The sequence below is a fragment of the Tamandua tetradactyla genome, chromosome 3, assembly GCF_023851605.1.
Source record: "Tamandua tetradactyla isolate mTamTet1 chromosome 3, mTamTet1.pri, whole genome shotgun sequence".
In the NCBI taxonomy this organism is placed as follows: Eukaryota; Metazoa; Chordata; class Mammalia; order Pilosa; family Myrmecophagidae; genus Tamandua; species Tamandua tetradactyla.
Window position 1 is genome coordinate 28,542,974 of NC_135329.1, and position 14,755 is coordinate 28,557,728.

Here is a 14,755-nt window from a genome sequence, read left to right on the forward strand (position 1 = left end):
AGGTCCTTTGCTTTAGGGAGCTTGGGATTCAAGATCTCAAACAAGAAGAGCTTGGAGAAATCTTACAGCTCAATCTTACTGCCTGCTTACAGGCAATCCCACCATCTATTGGTAAGGGCCTGAGACCCAGGATACGGGACTGAGCCCTGCAGAATCACCTGGTACCTGAGTAGGATCAGACCCCACCTGGGTCTCCTCTGCCTTAGTCTATTGGCCTTGCCTCCATCGAGCTTCTATTACTCAGAAGCTTTGTGAACCTGAAAATGGTGAGCCAGTGTGTCCAAACATCAACATTAATAAGCTTGGGAGCAGTCCCTTGTGAAGCTGCAGTAATCCTTAGGCTGTCAGTCATCATCACAAGGCCACTTTCCATGGGGGAAGTTAGGTATTATAGCAACACAGTTTACACTCCTGTAAACTAGGTAGGACACTGTGTGAGGTGTGCACAAGTCAATAGAATGTGCACTTGCTTACTTTGATTTTCTTCCAGTCGAAAGGAAAAATAGGGCAGGTGCTTTGAAAATTCCAAGAATCTCAGACAGTTGGGGAAGCTAAAAAAGGACATCATTAATTAAGCTATTTAGAAGAATCTTAGTCTAGGGGAGAGGGGTGCCTGGATGGGTGGTAGGGCCTGGAATATAGCTGAAGTCTGCCTGAAATGGTATCATCCTGGTGCTGAGTTTTGTTTAACACTTTGAAGGAAGAGAGGGTATGGTTTGTCCTAGAGCAGCAACAGCAGCCCCTGAAGTTGAGGCCCGTGCATGTACTTCATCAGGAGCTGGATCCATTGGGTTCCAGAATGACGGCGTCAGCTTGAATGATGAGAAGAGATGGGGCTCATTTGGGAAAAGGAAGAGAGAACAACTGATGAAGGACCACGGGGCCCTTTGTTATAGGTTCAGATGGAACATGGGAGGCAATTAGGAGCTTAGTCTCGAGCAGGTATGCCAGTGTTAGAGCTCAGACACCTGGCACAGAGGGTGGGAAAGGAAACAAGTGGTTTTTTTGCAGGAGGACTCCTGGTGGACAGCCCCGAAAAGCCCAGCCTCAGCAAGATGGTCACCGAGGAGGAGATCCAGTTCTATGTGCAGCAATTCAAGAGGTCTGGTTTCAGGTAAAGAGAGCATGATGTCACAACACAGATAGAGATGGTCAGCAAAGACCGAGTCCATGGCTCTCTGGTTGGAGGACACAGCCTAATTCCTTTCCACACCATCCCTTGTGAATGCCTGGCCAACCTCTACTTGAATTCCTCAATTCCTCCAGTGTCAGGAGACTCACTACCTTACGAAGCTAGCTCACTCTAGTTTAGAATAGCCTAATTTGCTTTTCCTTATGCTTTTTGGCCCCACCTAGAACAGAAGTTTTTCGTCTTTTATCATCCCAGACAGATAACAGCTCTGGGTTCTTTCTTGGGAAAAAAACGCCCATCTAAACTCAAAATTGTGTACATTTTCAGGGGTTATAGACTCCTTGGATCTATTTTTTATGTAGGTATAAAACAGCTTTTTCAAGATGTAATCCACGTACATAAATTTACCCATTTAAAGTGAATAATGCAATGGTTTTTAGTATATTCAGTTATATACACATCACCATAATTAATTATAGATCCTTTCATCCCTCCAAAAAGAAACTCCATATCCTCTCTCCATCCCCACCATGCCCAGCCCTAAGCAATCAGCAGGCTACTTTCTGTCCCTTTGGAGTTGCCTATTCTGAATATTTTGTGTAAATGGAATCATACAACACATGGTCTTTTGTCTGGCTGCTTTCATTTAGCATAATGTTTTCAAGGTTCATCCTGGTCATAGCATGTATCTGAAATCCATTCACTCCTTTTTCTGAGATCTATTTATATGCTAAAGTGAGGGCCCCTGCTCTGGAATCACAAAGAATCACTCCAAAGTCCCCTTTTCTGCATTTCCCTTCAAATACTTGAGTATTGCACTTATCTGATGTCATGATTACATCACAGTCACCACCGTCTCCCACTGTAGTTCTCCTGTCTTTAAGGCTGACATTTCAATTCTCCTTTCCCTCATGCCCCTCTCTTTGCACACCCATTCTTCACTTACACTACAGGGCACACCAACACCCAAACAATTGGGCATTCCCCTTGCCCAGCGCAGCCCAGGGCCCAGAGGATGTCACGATGTTGCAGCCTTTCTGTGAACCCCAGTAACACAGCTGCTCTTCAGACCCCAGCATCTCCTCTACAGCTCGCTGCTGCTGCTACTGCTTTTTTATTTTTAAGCAGGTCCCCTGTTTTAGGGGCTGCATGTGCCAACAACTTAAAATTCTCAGACTTGGGGAAAGGTCTGATCTGGTAAGGAATTTAGATAATCTGGTCCCTTCCCTTCATTGTACAGAGGAGAAAATAAGAAATCCTGTAAGGAGAAGTGGCTTGCCCAAGGTATTCCCAAACCCTTCCCTTTCACTGGAAGAACTTTGAGGGTGCAAAGGCACCAATCCCGGCCCTGCCTGAGGATTTGGAGAGCACTCTTGGCACAGCCCTGGCGTCACCCTTACCTAAGAAAAAGGGCACCTTTTGCACCACTTCCTGAGGTCCCCTTTTCAGTGGTTTTCCCCGGGGAGAGAGTTGGCCTCTGGAATGATGAGGGAGCTAAGCCAAGGGCAGTTTCACCCCCAGCAACCTCCCCACCTTCTGACACGATAACCCTTAGCTGTGGAATGTGGAGGGGCTATAGGGCCAGCTTCCAGCCATTTCAGAGGTGAGTCTTGAATCCATGCACTGTAACCTTGCTGGATAAAGTATGGAAACGTCCTGGACAACTAGGCTTGAATCCTCTGCTCTATTCTGTCCCCTCTGCATTAAACTTTACTCTTCCTGGGATAACTGGCTGCTTGCAGAGCTGGCTCCCAGGTGAAGACCATAGCATAGTTATCAACTGAAAGTTTTCTTAATTTTTATTCTCCAACCCCTCCCCACAGAGGTCCCTTAAACTGGTATCGAAACGTGGACAGGAACTGGCAGTGGGGCTGCAAAGGTGTGGGACGAAAGGTGAGTGCTGAGTGCAGCAGGTTTCCCTCCGTGGGCCACCTTCAAAGGCTTCCCTTGACCCAACCTAATATTGATTAGAAAAAGACCCCAGGAAGAGCTGGGGGTGAACAGACTGGCCTGTGGGTTCTCCTTTCCTGTGTCATCTCTGAGGTGTTTTGAAGGTGACTCTATTTAGAATCTTTTTCCTGGTGCTTCTCTTATAATGGAGGGTGACACAGGGTGCAGACAGGACATCCAGGTCCCTGCAGCATCAGGCTGGAATGCCCAGGTCTCCTGGAGTGCCCCAGGTCAGGGCAGCACACAGTCCAGGGTAAATCATCTGAGGCATGGCCCAAGATGGCCTTGCAGAGCTGATTTCGGTTAGTAGTGCCCAGGGGTCATAAGGGGGTCACAGAGGAAACAGTAGATGCTCTTAAAAAAGACTTGGGTTTTAGCCTCTGGTTGTGTGACTTTGACCAAGTCAATCTCTGAGGCTCTGAGTCATGGTTTCCTCATTCATAAAACAGAAGATGGCTTTCCAGACCCTGGATCTGCAAAGATAGTAATGGTGGAATGGGGGGAGGTGCCTAGTCCCCAGTCCAGTGTTAATAACCCAAGGGAAATCACATTTTCCCACAAGATAGCGAGGCAACCAGGCTTTCATCCCCGTGCTGGTTATCTCATTGATTCACTCAAACATCAACACCTGTTCTGTGTCAGACACACTGATCTAGAGCTAGGTCCCTGTGTGGCCTTGGGCAAAGAACCTAACTACTCTGTGCTCCATTTCCTCTTCTGTAATATGAAAATTACCGTAATAGAACCTATGTCATAGAGTTGTATGAGGGTGAGATGGGTAAATGCATGTAAAATTCAAGCATGCAGTAGTTATTTGATTAATGTTAATGCTATTATAATCTATGACAAAAATTATAAAAAAGCAGTTTGATAGACTTCTAAAATCTCTCAAAGCATGGAAGGAAATAATGGTAAAAGAAGTTAGGATGGTGATCCTTGGTGGGTTTTATGGTTACCATCCAGATATCCCCCCCTCCCCTACTACCTCCAACACCAGTATACATTTTGTCTCAGAACATTCTAGAGTTCACAGAAACCTCAGCAGCCTCAGGATTAGTTTCAGCAACAAAAATCACTTTGGAACTTCATAGTTGGATCATTTGGAGGGGATGCAGTGAGAAGCACATGGTTCTACAAGTTGGTTAAACAAAACAAAAAGTGCAGATTCCTTAACTGGCCAAGTGAAAGCTATTTGCAAAGTTATGCTGGTAGAGTGAGAACAAAGAGAATAAACGGAGACTTTCACAGCTTCCCAGTGCCCTGTTGCATTCATTCATTTCTCAGATAAAAGCAGAGTCACTTTTGCTGCCTTTGATGTCATATTGATAGTAGATGTGACTGACCTCTTCCCTCTCTGAAATCTTGGCTGTCTTTTTTCAATATTAATTTCATTCAGAGTAAAGGAATCTCCATTCAAGGGCATCTTTCCTCCTTTCTGGTGCCATCAGTTCGGTACCATGAATATGGGTCTCACAGGGTGGGCTGGCACACCTGCTTGTACTTACATAAACACACACACCTGGTTGGTCACTACATTACTAAATCTGTCATTTTAATGATCTCCCATAATAGCTATGATTCCTTCATGCAAATCATGGCAGAAACAAACCCAGGACCTAAGAGGTGCTTCTGGGTGTCTTTTGTGTTGCAGTAGTGGGAGCCACATTGTTTTGGTTTGCTAAAGCTGCCAGGACTTTTTCAATGGGGATTTATTAGATGACAAATTTACAGCCCTAAGCCCATGAAAATGTCCAAATTAAGGCATCAAGAGCAAGATACTTTCTCTAAGGAAAGGATTCTAGAATCTGGGGTTCCTCTGTCACATGGTGACATCTGCTAGCCTTTCTCTCCTGGTTCCAGTTTCAATGGCTGTTTCCCAAAATGTCTCTAGGTGTTGCTTTCTCACTAGGCTTCTCGCTGGGCTTTTACTACCTTTTATCCTCTTAACAAAGGACTCCAGAAAAGGGATTAAGACCCACCTGGAATGGGCTGGGTCCCATTTCACTTGAAATAATCTAATCAAAAGGTCCCACCTCCAATAGGTTTGCATCCACAGGGATGGATTAAAAGAACATAGTCTTTTCTGGGTACATAGATTCAAACCACACACACATGGTATCAAAATAAAGTATGTCTCCTTCCCCAGAGTGAGGGAAGGAGTCAAGAATGTAATATTTCTCTCCTCCCATTTCCTGTTACCCTTCCTCAGATCCTAGTTCCAGCCTTGATGGTCACTGCCGAGAAGGACCGTGTGCTCCTTCCTGAGATGTCCAAACATATGGAGAACTGGGTAAGGGACTGGCCTGTGCTGGGGTCTTCAGTGCTTCAGAGGGAGTACAGGTACCCCAAGGAAAGGCAGCAGTTGGGGGCACACCTCGTCATGCCAGAGGGGGCTGGAGCATGGAACCATTTTTATAACAAAGGCATCGTCAGTAAAATCACTGTCACTTCTTGGCAGCAGCCAGACCTGATGTTTTCTTTCCCCTCCATTAATATAGTCTCTCCCTTCCTTCCTCACTCCCTCCCCTCACCCCACTCTAGGAGCTCACTGTCCACAATTAATCCCAGCATAGCATGATAAATTAGCAGGAGAAGTGTGTAAAGACATTGGGAAATGGGAAGAGGATGCAACTGGGAGCAGGAGCTTCATAGAGTGCCTGGCTATTTTATTTGGTCTTTATGAAAAATCAAGACTTGCCTTGCAGAGAGAGAATGGGGCAAAAAACACAAGCCTGAGTTGTGATAGTTAGGTTCAGGTGTCAACTTGGCCGGGTGATGGTGCCCAGTTATCTGGTCAGGCAAGCACCGGCCTAACAGTTACTGCAGGAATATTTCATGGCTGATTAATAAACTGGAAGGCATGTTTATTAGATACAGTTGATTGTCTCTGTGACTGATTACATCTACTATCAACTAAGGGTATATCTTCCACAACAAGAGACTCTAATCAGTTGATTTAATCCAGTCACATGAAGACCTCTAAGGGAAAAGAGATAATTTTTACAACTTCTTCAGCCATCCAGCCTCTCCTATAGAGTTCATCAAAGAACTTCATCGGAGGAGCCTGCCCTACAGATTTTGAACTCTTGTACCCCCACAGTTGCATGAGACACTTTTATAAATCTCATATTACAGATATCTCCTGTTGGTTCTCTTTCTCTAGAGGATCTTGACTAATGCATGAGGGAACAAAGCTGGAAGGCCTGGGGCATGCCTGGCATGCTCAGAAGATAGAATGCGTTTACTGTGACTGAGAGATTTTGCTGAGTCCATTGGGCCAGGCTAAGTCATATGGATCCGTGGGTTGGGGGACCAGTGAAGGGGAGTGACAGCAGCATCAGACCTGTATGTTGGAAGATTACTCTTCTGAAATTGTGGTGGTTGACCTGGATTGGGAAACCTGGAGGCCAGTGGATGTGGGCTCATTTATCCTGGCTGATCGCTGAGATCAATTTGGTCTGCCCTTGGCCATGGCTTTGTTTGCATAATTGGGCAGAGTGGAGAAAGCATAAATCACACATGCTGCCCGAAGACATCTCTTGTCGTTCACCAGAGAAGCCTAGCCCTGGATCTCAGGAAGTGTTGTAGGGAGCACTGAGAGTCCTAAGAGGATTTCTTCCCTCTGGCCCTAAACCTTGAAGGTTTCTATAGAAAGTAAAGTCCTTTAGCTGGCCCTTTTTTGGACCTTGAAGCTGACTGCTAACTTCTCTGATGTTTGTTTTATGCTTGGAAGGGGGCACCTCTTGCCTCTGCAAGGAAAGCTTCATTTTTCTCAGCATTTTCCACATAGTATTCACCATTGCCCCTTCATCAAGATCCACGTCCAGTAGAAACCCACAGGCCCTGAGCTGCTGTATTAATGCCCCTTTGTGATCCTTGATGCTCATTGCAGCGATCTATTGTAGGGAATCAGGGTTTCCAGAGTGAGGCCAGAGATGCTGCGTGCAGACCACTGAGAGGAGAGGAAAGCAGCCTGGGAAGCGGAAGCATGCACCTTCTGAGTGGCGAGAGACAAACGACGACTAGGCATTTGTCAGGCAGTGATTATGAAGGGAGTTTGTTATAATAAATAAGAGTCAGCCTGAATTCAAATCTTAGCTCACCCATTTTCTGTGTGGCCCTAGGCAACTTACTTAACCTCTCTGAGCCTTGATATTACCCCACGGGACTTGGTCAGGGTTAAATAAGGTAATGAGTATAGAGTACTAGGACATTATAGGAGCTTAGTAAGTGATAACCCGTTTCCTAAACCATGTAGGATTGTTCAGGGATGACTCATGGGGAATAGAGAGAAAAAGTGTCCCCTCACAAGTGGCCTCCATTGCTCCTTGCACTAACCTGAAACCAGACCCATTCACAGACCTCATATTAAAGAGAAAATTTGCCATTCACCACCCTGGTGGGTTTTCTTCCAGATCCCCCACCTGCAAAGGGGACACATTAAGGATTGTGGACACTGGACACAGATGGAAAGGTAAGGAGATTCTTGGGGTCCCCTGGTGGTGGAGAACAGGACTCTTGGCTCACCTTCAATAAATGCTTTCCTTGTTCAGTTCTGCCCTGGCTTTGATCTGGGTTAGCATTCGCCCCAGACTCGCTTACCTCTGCCTTAACATAGGCTGAGTGAGGCCAGACAAGTTTGAATCACCTTTTATTTCTTTTCCAGGCCCACGGAGTTGAATCAGATACTCATTGAGTGGCTGGAAACTGAAGCCAGGGACCCACCGGTGGCTGCAAAGCTTTAGGGTGTGACGTGTGCTGATGCCCTGCGGGTCCGCCAGTCCTTTCATCTGCTGGGCGGCTACTTTCAGTTCCCAGACGAGCATCTCTTTTAACCAGCAACATTTTTCTGAAGGATTTCGCAAAAAAGTGATTTTTTTTAATGAAACAAATCAAATTTGACATAATTTTAGATAACAGGAAAAATCATGTGCAATTCTCTGGGTATAAATGTATCACTTAATCCCTGAGAATGGTTGGTGTCTGGTGGAGGTACTGAGTGGGAAGGTCAAATAGAGAATGTGATTGACCAATTGTTAGTTTTGCAGCAAAATCAGCAGTTAATTTTGAAGCATTTAAACAAAGATTATGATTCCTTTATTTGATAAAGCTGAGACAACTATGAAACTGTTCTTTGTTTTCTTGTGAAGCTGAAGGCAGAGCTTACTGTGTTTGGGTGGCCATGTTTCCTGCTGCTCTTAAGTCTTAATATGAGGTTCAAGTCCTGCCTGATGTGTACAGCCCTGTGCAGTGGCACATGCTGAGATGATCAAAGGGGACTCCACCTGCAGCGTGTCCAGCTTATAGCTGTTGACCACCTGAAACCTGGGAGAATGCAGGCGTGATTTTAAATTTTGTTGAAATTTAACTAACTTAAATTTAAATAGTCATGTCTGGCTAGTGGCTCCCATGTTGTTGGGTGCAGACCTAGCCCCCCGCGTCTTCTGTAGCCTCACCTTTCTCTTGCCATATCCAGTCGGGCTCCACATTTGCTGGCGTGGTCTCCTGCTGTTTGTCTTCTCTGCCTGGCTTCAGGCCCTATTCATCTCCTGCCCAGAGTTCTTTCTGAGCAGGCCTCTAACCAGGCTCCCACCATGGGGTCTGATCGAGAACCCCACTGTCCCCAGAATGAAATCCAAGTGCTAGACACTGCCTGGCCCCTGATCACCCCCAGCTGTGTCCCCATTCACTTTTTGTCAGTTCCTCAGGAGTCCCCAACACACCACACTGACTTTCCTTGGCCCACTGCCTGTGCTCATGCCACCCTTTGTCTAGAAGGCTCCCCGATCACCTCCTCCATGAACCGGCCCCAGTGTTCCCAAACTGGATTGCGCACCCTACTCCCTTAGCATGATGTGCACACATAAGGATGCACACCTTTCTCACTGCACTCTCTGTAGGGAAAGCTCACTGAGGAGATGATTTCTCCAAACGGAGTTCTGAATTAGGCTGAGCACAAGTTAGCCAAGCAAAAAGAGGGTGTATGACTGTGTGTGAAAAAAACAAGAGGGAGGTGAGAAATGTTAGCAGCTATCGTACACATTATCTCTCCCTCTGTGCCTGAAATCTTTCATGCACCATCTCTGATCCTTGCAGAAGATCCTTCCCATTTGAGAGATGGGGAAACTGTGGTTAAGTGTTACGTGCTCAAATTCACATGGATAGCTAGAGGCAGACCCTGAATTCAGGCACAAACTGTTTTGAAAGACTGAGCTCTTTCCACCAAAAATCTCCTTTCTGAATCTGGAGCAACACTGTCCACATTAGCCTCCTGCTCTGCCACTTACCAGCCGTGTAACCTTGAGAAAAGGGTTCCCGTGCCTCAGTTTCTTCATCTATAAAAGAGTGGACATTAATAGTACCCAACTCAGAGGTAGTTTTAATAAATAACTTGATATATACAGTGCTCTAGAACCTTGCCTGGCACAGAGGGAATGCTACGGAAGTATCAGCTCTAAGATTTTCAGTCTGTCCTTGGACAAGGCTTATCTTGGTTTTTAACTCCCAGCCATACTAACACCACCTCCATCCTTTTGGATGTGAGAATTAGAGGGCTCATTTAAAAGACAAATATGTGGCCTAAGGGAGTGACAAAGCCAGATAGCATTGTTTTATGAACTGAATATGACCAGGCTCATTTGTAGGAAAGGGCTGGGGGAAAGGGAAGACGGAAAAATCCTGGAACATCCTTCCCTAGAAGCAGCAGAAATAGTCAAACCTGTTTGCTCTGATGGTCTCAATTTAAAGTGTCCTTTCTAGTAATTCCCATAAACCATCAAAAGTGCCTCAGAAATGCTACTCTCTTGGCAAATAAAGGTCAAGTGAATCAAGTCCATAGCATTGCAACAAAAATATACCTGGTCATAGAAGATCGAGGGCCGTGAAAGACCCTGGGCTGGAAAAGGTATTCAGGAAAGTATCTGGGAACATCCAGAGCTGCGTAGGCAGTCAGCTTTGGTGCACTTCTGTGGCACACATCAACTGCTGCAATTATGGCAGCAAAGGTAATTGCCTATGATAGGATGGAACATTTTCAGATACCATTTTAGTACAACTTGCCTGATGTATGTTCAAAATAATTTAGTTATATAATGTTAGTTTTATTTCATGACTACAGAGGCCATAAAAAAGGAAATAGCCTTTAAAAAAAAGGGGCAGTGCACATAATCTCTCTTCTACCCACCAGTGGGACAGTGGTGGTGCCCTGTGGAAGCTGGGGTCACTCACATATTAAGTCAAAGCCTGCCATTCGGTGGCTGTCGACTAGCAATCACCAGGGCTTCTGTAAAATAGAATAGATGGAACAGAAAGCTATTTCTGTCTCTCATAGGGTATAATGATCCCGTGATTTTAGGTCTTTAAGTGACTCTAAGTCAGTTTCCATATTTTTCATACCTACATTGCCATCGGCACACATAAAAAGCAAGCAATGGTTAAAATATCTAGGTTGAATGTTCAAAGAATTTTGCAACAGGAATTGGATGGAAGATATTGTCTTGTGTCTTTCTGTTTCAAGGAATACATCTGGCCATGAATATTTTCTTAGCAATTTTAGGAGGTTCTCCTGAGTGTTGGCTACTGCACTCAATTGTTTATCTGTCTCTGCTTGTAGGCTGTTAAATCCTTGGATCAGAGGCTACCTGCCTAGGGGGGTTATCCTTGATCCTTAACCTCACAGAGTGCCTATTCATTCGGGGTTTGCTCAATAAATCAGAGAATGAATGCATAAATAAATGAATGGATAGATAGGCCAATTTTCAATTCTTTATTTTGATGTACTATTTGGTAAAAAGGACAGCCAGTTAAATGACTGCTTCCACCATTCTAAACCTTCGTGAATCTCTTATTAAGACAGCTGTGATATCTGCTGACAGTATTAAATTCATAAGATAAAATATTCAGATTCTAGACACCCGAGAATCTTCGCTAGGATCCTTTGGATAAACTCCAACATAATATCAGTGGGTTTCTGCTACACAGAAACAAATGCAATAATTATTTTAATAAAAGGTGAAATATTTCCAGTTACTTTGGATGCTCACAGTTTTCATATTCATAAGATGTGAGTAGAATCATTTTATCTGTTTAAGTGCTGTAGAGATATGCTCGTCCTATTCAAACACAAGAGTTTGAGGCTGGAACCTGCTTTTGAAAGAATAGCAATGATGTTTCTACTATAAGCTCACTTTTTAATCAATTAAAAAATGACTTCCATTTTAAAGCATGCTTCAAACATATTTAAAAGGTCCTGGATTAGGACCCAGTTTCTGTTTCTTAAGTGGTTCAAAACTGTCTTCCAGGATGCTAGTGCCAAAATGGAAGGGCAAATCCTGTCGCCATTGCAGAGCCAGTGTGACTATTTGGGCTTGTGTCAGAATCAAAGATAGAAACTATTTTTTGTTTATGCAACTCAAAAGTATGAAAATTCTAGAAGAAAGCCCCAAATGGTAGAATTTGTTGCAGTTTGAGTAGACTGAGGAGATGGACCTATGTTCATTGCCCCTGTCAGTTATCCTGTATTCAGCTGAAAAAAGAACTCTGCACACCATAGAATATTTTAGAAAATCTCTTCCCACTTTGTCTTAGGAGTTTGAATGAACTGTATGGCCCATAACATAGCTGAAAGAGAATAAACTGGCTGAGGGGGACAAGGAAGTAATATATGCAGACCAGAAATGATTAAATGCTCCTCAAAATTTTCACAATGAGAACATGTATGTTTCAAAGATATGTGTAAAAACAAAAATATATATGTGTTAAGTTACCAAGTACAAATGTGATATTAAGCTCTTTTTTCACTGATTAATAACCCTTGGAGGGAAGAAGATCTATAAGCAAGCTTTAGTGACCACTGAATCTGTACGATGAATATCCCTTGCCAACCAATGTCTTAAAAAGTCAAGATCAGCAATTATTGAACAAGTAAGAGTCCTTCAGACAAGAACTAAACAATAAACTATCCACTTCAAACACAGGAGGATGGCAGCACAAGTTTACTGCCAGCGTTTTTGCTGATTTTTGTATTTTTTTCATTAAAGGCAGTTTATAAAATCTATGAGCCACGGTGTCTCGGCGGCAGAGTTCTCGGCGGCAGAGTTCTCACCTGCCATGCCGGAGACCCAGGTTCACTTCCAGGTGACTGCCCTTGCAAAAAATAAAAATTAAAAAAAATCTATGGGACTGGCTTGGAGGGGTGAAGATGGGGGTGGACATTCCATCCGAGGACAGTAATGGGGTGAAAGAAGGAAAAGTCATGCATGAATGGGTATCAGACACCTGTTCACAAAAGGGAGAGACTTTGATACAGGTTCAATTGAAAGGGGAATTTGTGGGCAGGGAGCAGGGCCTGAGGGGGGAGTGGGAAGCGAATTATTTTGGTGGAACCAGGCTGTACTTCAATACTCTGCACCCCCGACCCCCCACCCCACAGGTCTCTCTGTCCTAGAAGCTTGATGCTGGCCACAGCCCCTGGGCCCCCTTGCCGGGCTTTGGGACAGTACATGTGGCAGAGGGGCAGGAGTCCACCTGGTGGGGGATTCTCTCCATTCCCCAGCCCCAAAGCCGCACCTCCTCCCACTGCCCACCCCTGCTTCCCCACCCCACCTCCACAAACCCTGCTGTGCGCCCGGGGCAGAGAGTTAGAGGTCCTGTGAGAATTTCCCCCAGCTCCCTTCCCTCAGGCAATGGAACTGGCAGCTCTGAGGAGCACAGCCTCGAGGCCCCCATCCGGGACAGCCCTAAGTGAAGCCACACGAAGGGAAGAGGCCAGGCCTCAGGGGCTCGAGGTCCCTCCCCGACACCGCCTGTGGCCGGAGGCTCCTCAGCCTCCTCACCTGTCTCTCGGTGAATGAACCCGCCACCTAAAGTTCACAAGCAGCAGCACCTTGACGAGCAGGGGTTTACCTTACAGGGTTTGTGTTTGCGACTGAGAATGCAATCCTGTGCACACGCACGTCCACACACAGGGGCGCACGTACCCTCGGCGGCCTGGTGTAATACCGGTTTGGGGGCACACGAATGTGACTGACCCCCTCTTTCCAGGAATGGCTCCAAGCATATTCCTCCACCCCAGCCTCGCCCCCTCCACCAAAGACTCCAGAGCTGTTGCTCAGGCTTCCCACTAGCGACCCCCTTTTAGCTTGGAAAGATCTGATAAAACCAGATGCACAGTGACTTATTAGTTTGCTCATTGCACAAAAGTACACTGGGCCCTGACTCTGCACCAGCCACTAGCTGAGGTGGGGATGCAGACATCCATTTTCCTAGGATCTTCCTTCCTGCAAGTGGTAGCTGGGGAGGCAGAGGCAAGAGCTGGCCACCATTTCAAGCATCAATTTTGTCCCTGACTCAGAACTTCTCATGCATCTACCAAAATCTTTGTATCGATCTAGAAAATTAGGCTAAGTTGCCTCCAATCTATTTAGGGAAACTGAGGTTCACAGAGGTTAATTGGCAAAGCATGGATTAGGAACCCAGACCTGTGTGTCCCACAGCTGACTCTTCCTCACCACCTGGATCTGGGAGAGGAAGAGCTCCGCTAGAAGGCATGGCCTGGGCTGTCACTTGTTCCCCTGTACTACAGCTGACTGTCCTGTTCTATCCCAAGCAGTGGTGAGTGACTTGTCTGAGATTTACTCATATACACACATATACATACAAGGATTCAGCAACTCCTGCTGCACATGCATGCCATGGGGCCCTCCTTGCAACCCCCTACGTTATGACCTCCTGCAGTATCCCAAGGGTACACCGTCCCCAACTCTGTGATATTAAGGACCCTCCAAGGGGACCCAGTTTTGAGGCTGAAGTCCTTTGGTCCATAATCCCTAGAGTTAGAATCAGAGCTCAGGCTGTGGCCAGGTCCATTGCCCGAGGGAAGAGAGCTTCCATTCTCTTTAAATACTGCCCTACCACCTCCCACTCCAGAGGGTCCCTGGTACAGGAGGCAGGCCTGAGTTGCTGTTTGCATGGATGGACTTAATCCTGCCTGGGGTGGAGCCTGTAGCAACAGTGTTTACCCATCTTCGCTCCACTCAAAAGCCCCTCTGCATGGAGCAGTTGCAGAGTCAGCCCTGAGAGAGCCCAGAGCTGAGGGTGCATTGCTACCTGCTTGAGCCCCACCCCGGCCACGTCTCTGAGCCCCGCTTCCTTGTGCCCTGTCTGCACTGTCCCTGGAGGAAGCCACGTCAGCCAAGGCCACTGACCCGCTGGAGCCATGGTAGGGGCATGCGGGGCTGCTGGTCTGCCCAGCAGGGCCTCCCAGCTTAGGTTAAATATGGGCCATCGGGGAGGAGAGGGGCGCCCTCTTGAGTTCTTGAGGCTCTGGACAGGCGCAGGCGGTTGGCAGAGGCGTGGAAAGGAAGGCCTGGGTTGGACTCCAGCACCTTCTCTTGGTTGCTGTGTGAGCTTCGGGAGGTTACATCACTTGCAGAAATCACAGTTTCTGGCCCTGAAAATGGGAATAATATTAGCTATTTTCTGGTGTTATTGTAAGATTTAAATGAAATAACCTTCCTGGAGGGTCCCAATACAGTATCTGTCACACGGGGGACTGGCCAACAAATGGGAATCTTCTCCTCCCCTCGAGGACTCTGTCCTGCAGCTACAGACCAGAAAGGTTGCTGTGGCCTCCTTCTGACCCACGCCGTTCCCAGACATGCCCTTCCCTGCCGG

General features: G+C 46.2%; 1 protein-coding gene across 3 annotated transcripts in view; it reads left to right on the forward strand.

Moving 5' to 3' along the window:
* The window catches only part of EPHX2 (epoxide hydrolase 2), a 73,956-nt gene extending 63,967 nt beyond the window's left edge, over positions 1–9,989 (forward strand). For 2 of the 3 annotated variants that reach the window (XM_077152861.1, XM_077152862.1), the window contains 5 exons: positions 1,012–1,114; positions 2,956–3,025; positions 5,292–5,372; positions 7,498–7,556; positions 7,749–9,989. In XM_077152861.1, coding sequence (XP_077008976.1) covers positions 1,012–1,114; positions 2,956–3,025; positions 5,292–5,372; positions 7,498–7,556; positions 7,749–7,827 — 392 coding nt within the window. In that variant the 3' untranslated portion in view covers positions 7,828–9,989. Of the gene's footprint in view, positions 1–1,011; positions 1,115–2,955; positions 3,026–5,291; positions 5,373–7,497; positions 7,557–7,748 lie in introns of those variants that run through there. The other variant, XR_013172425.1, reaches the window with a different exon arrangement.
* The last annotated feature ends 4,766 nt before the right edge of the window (positions 9,990–14,755 follow it).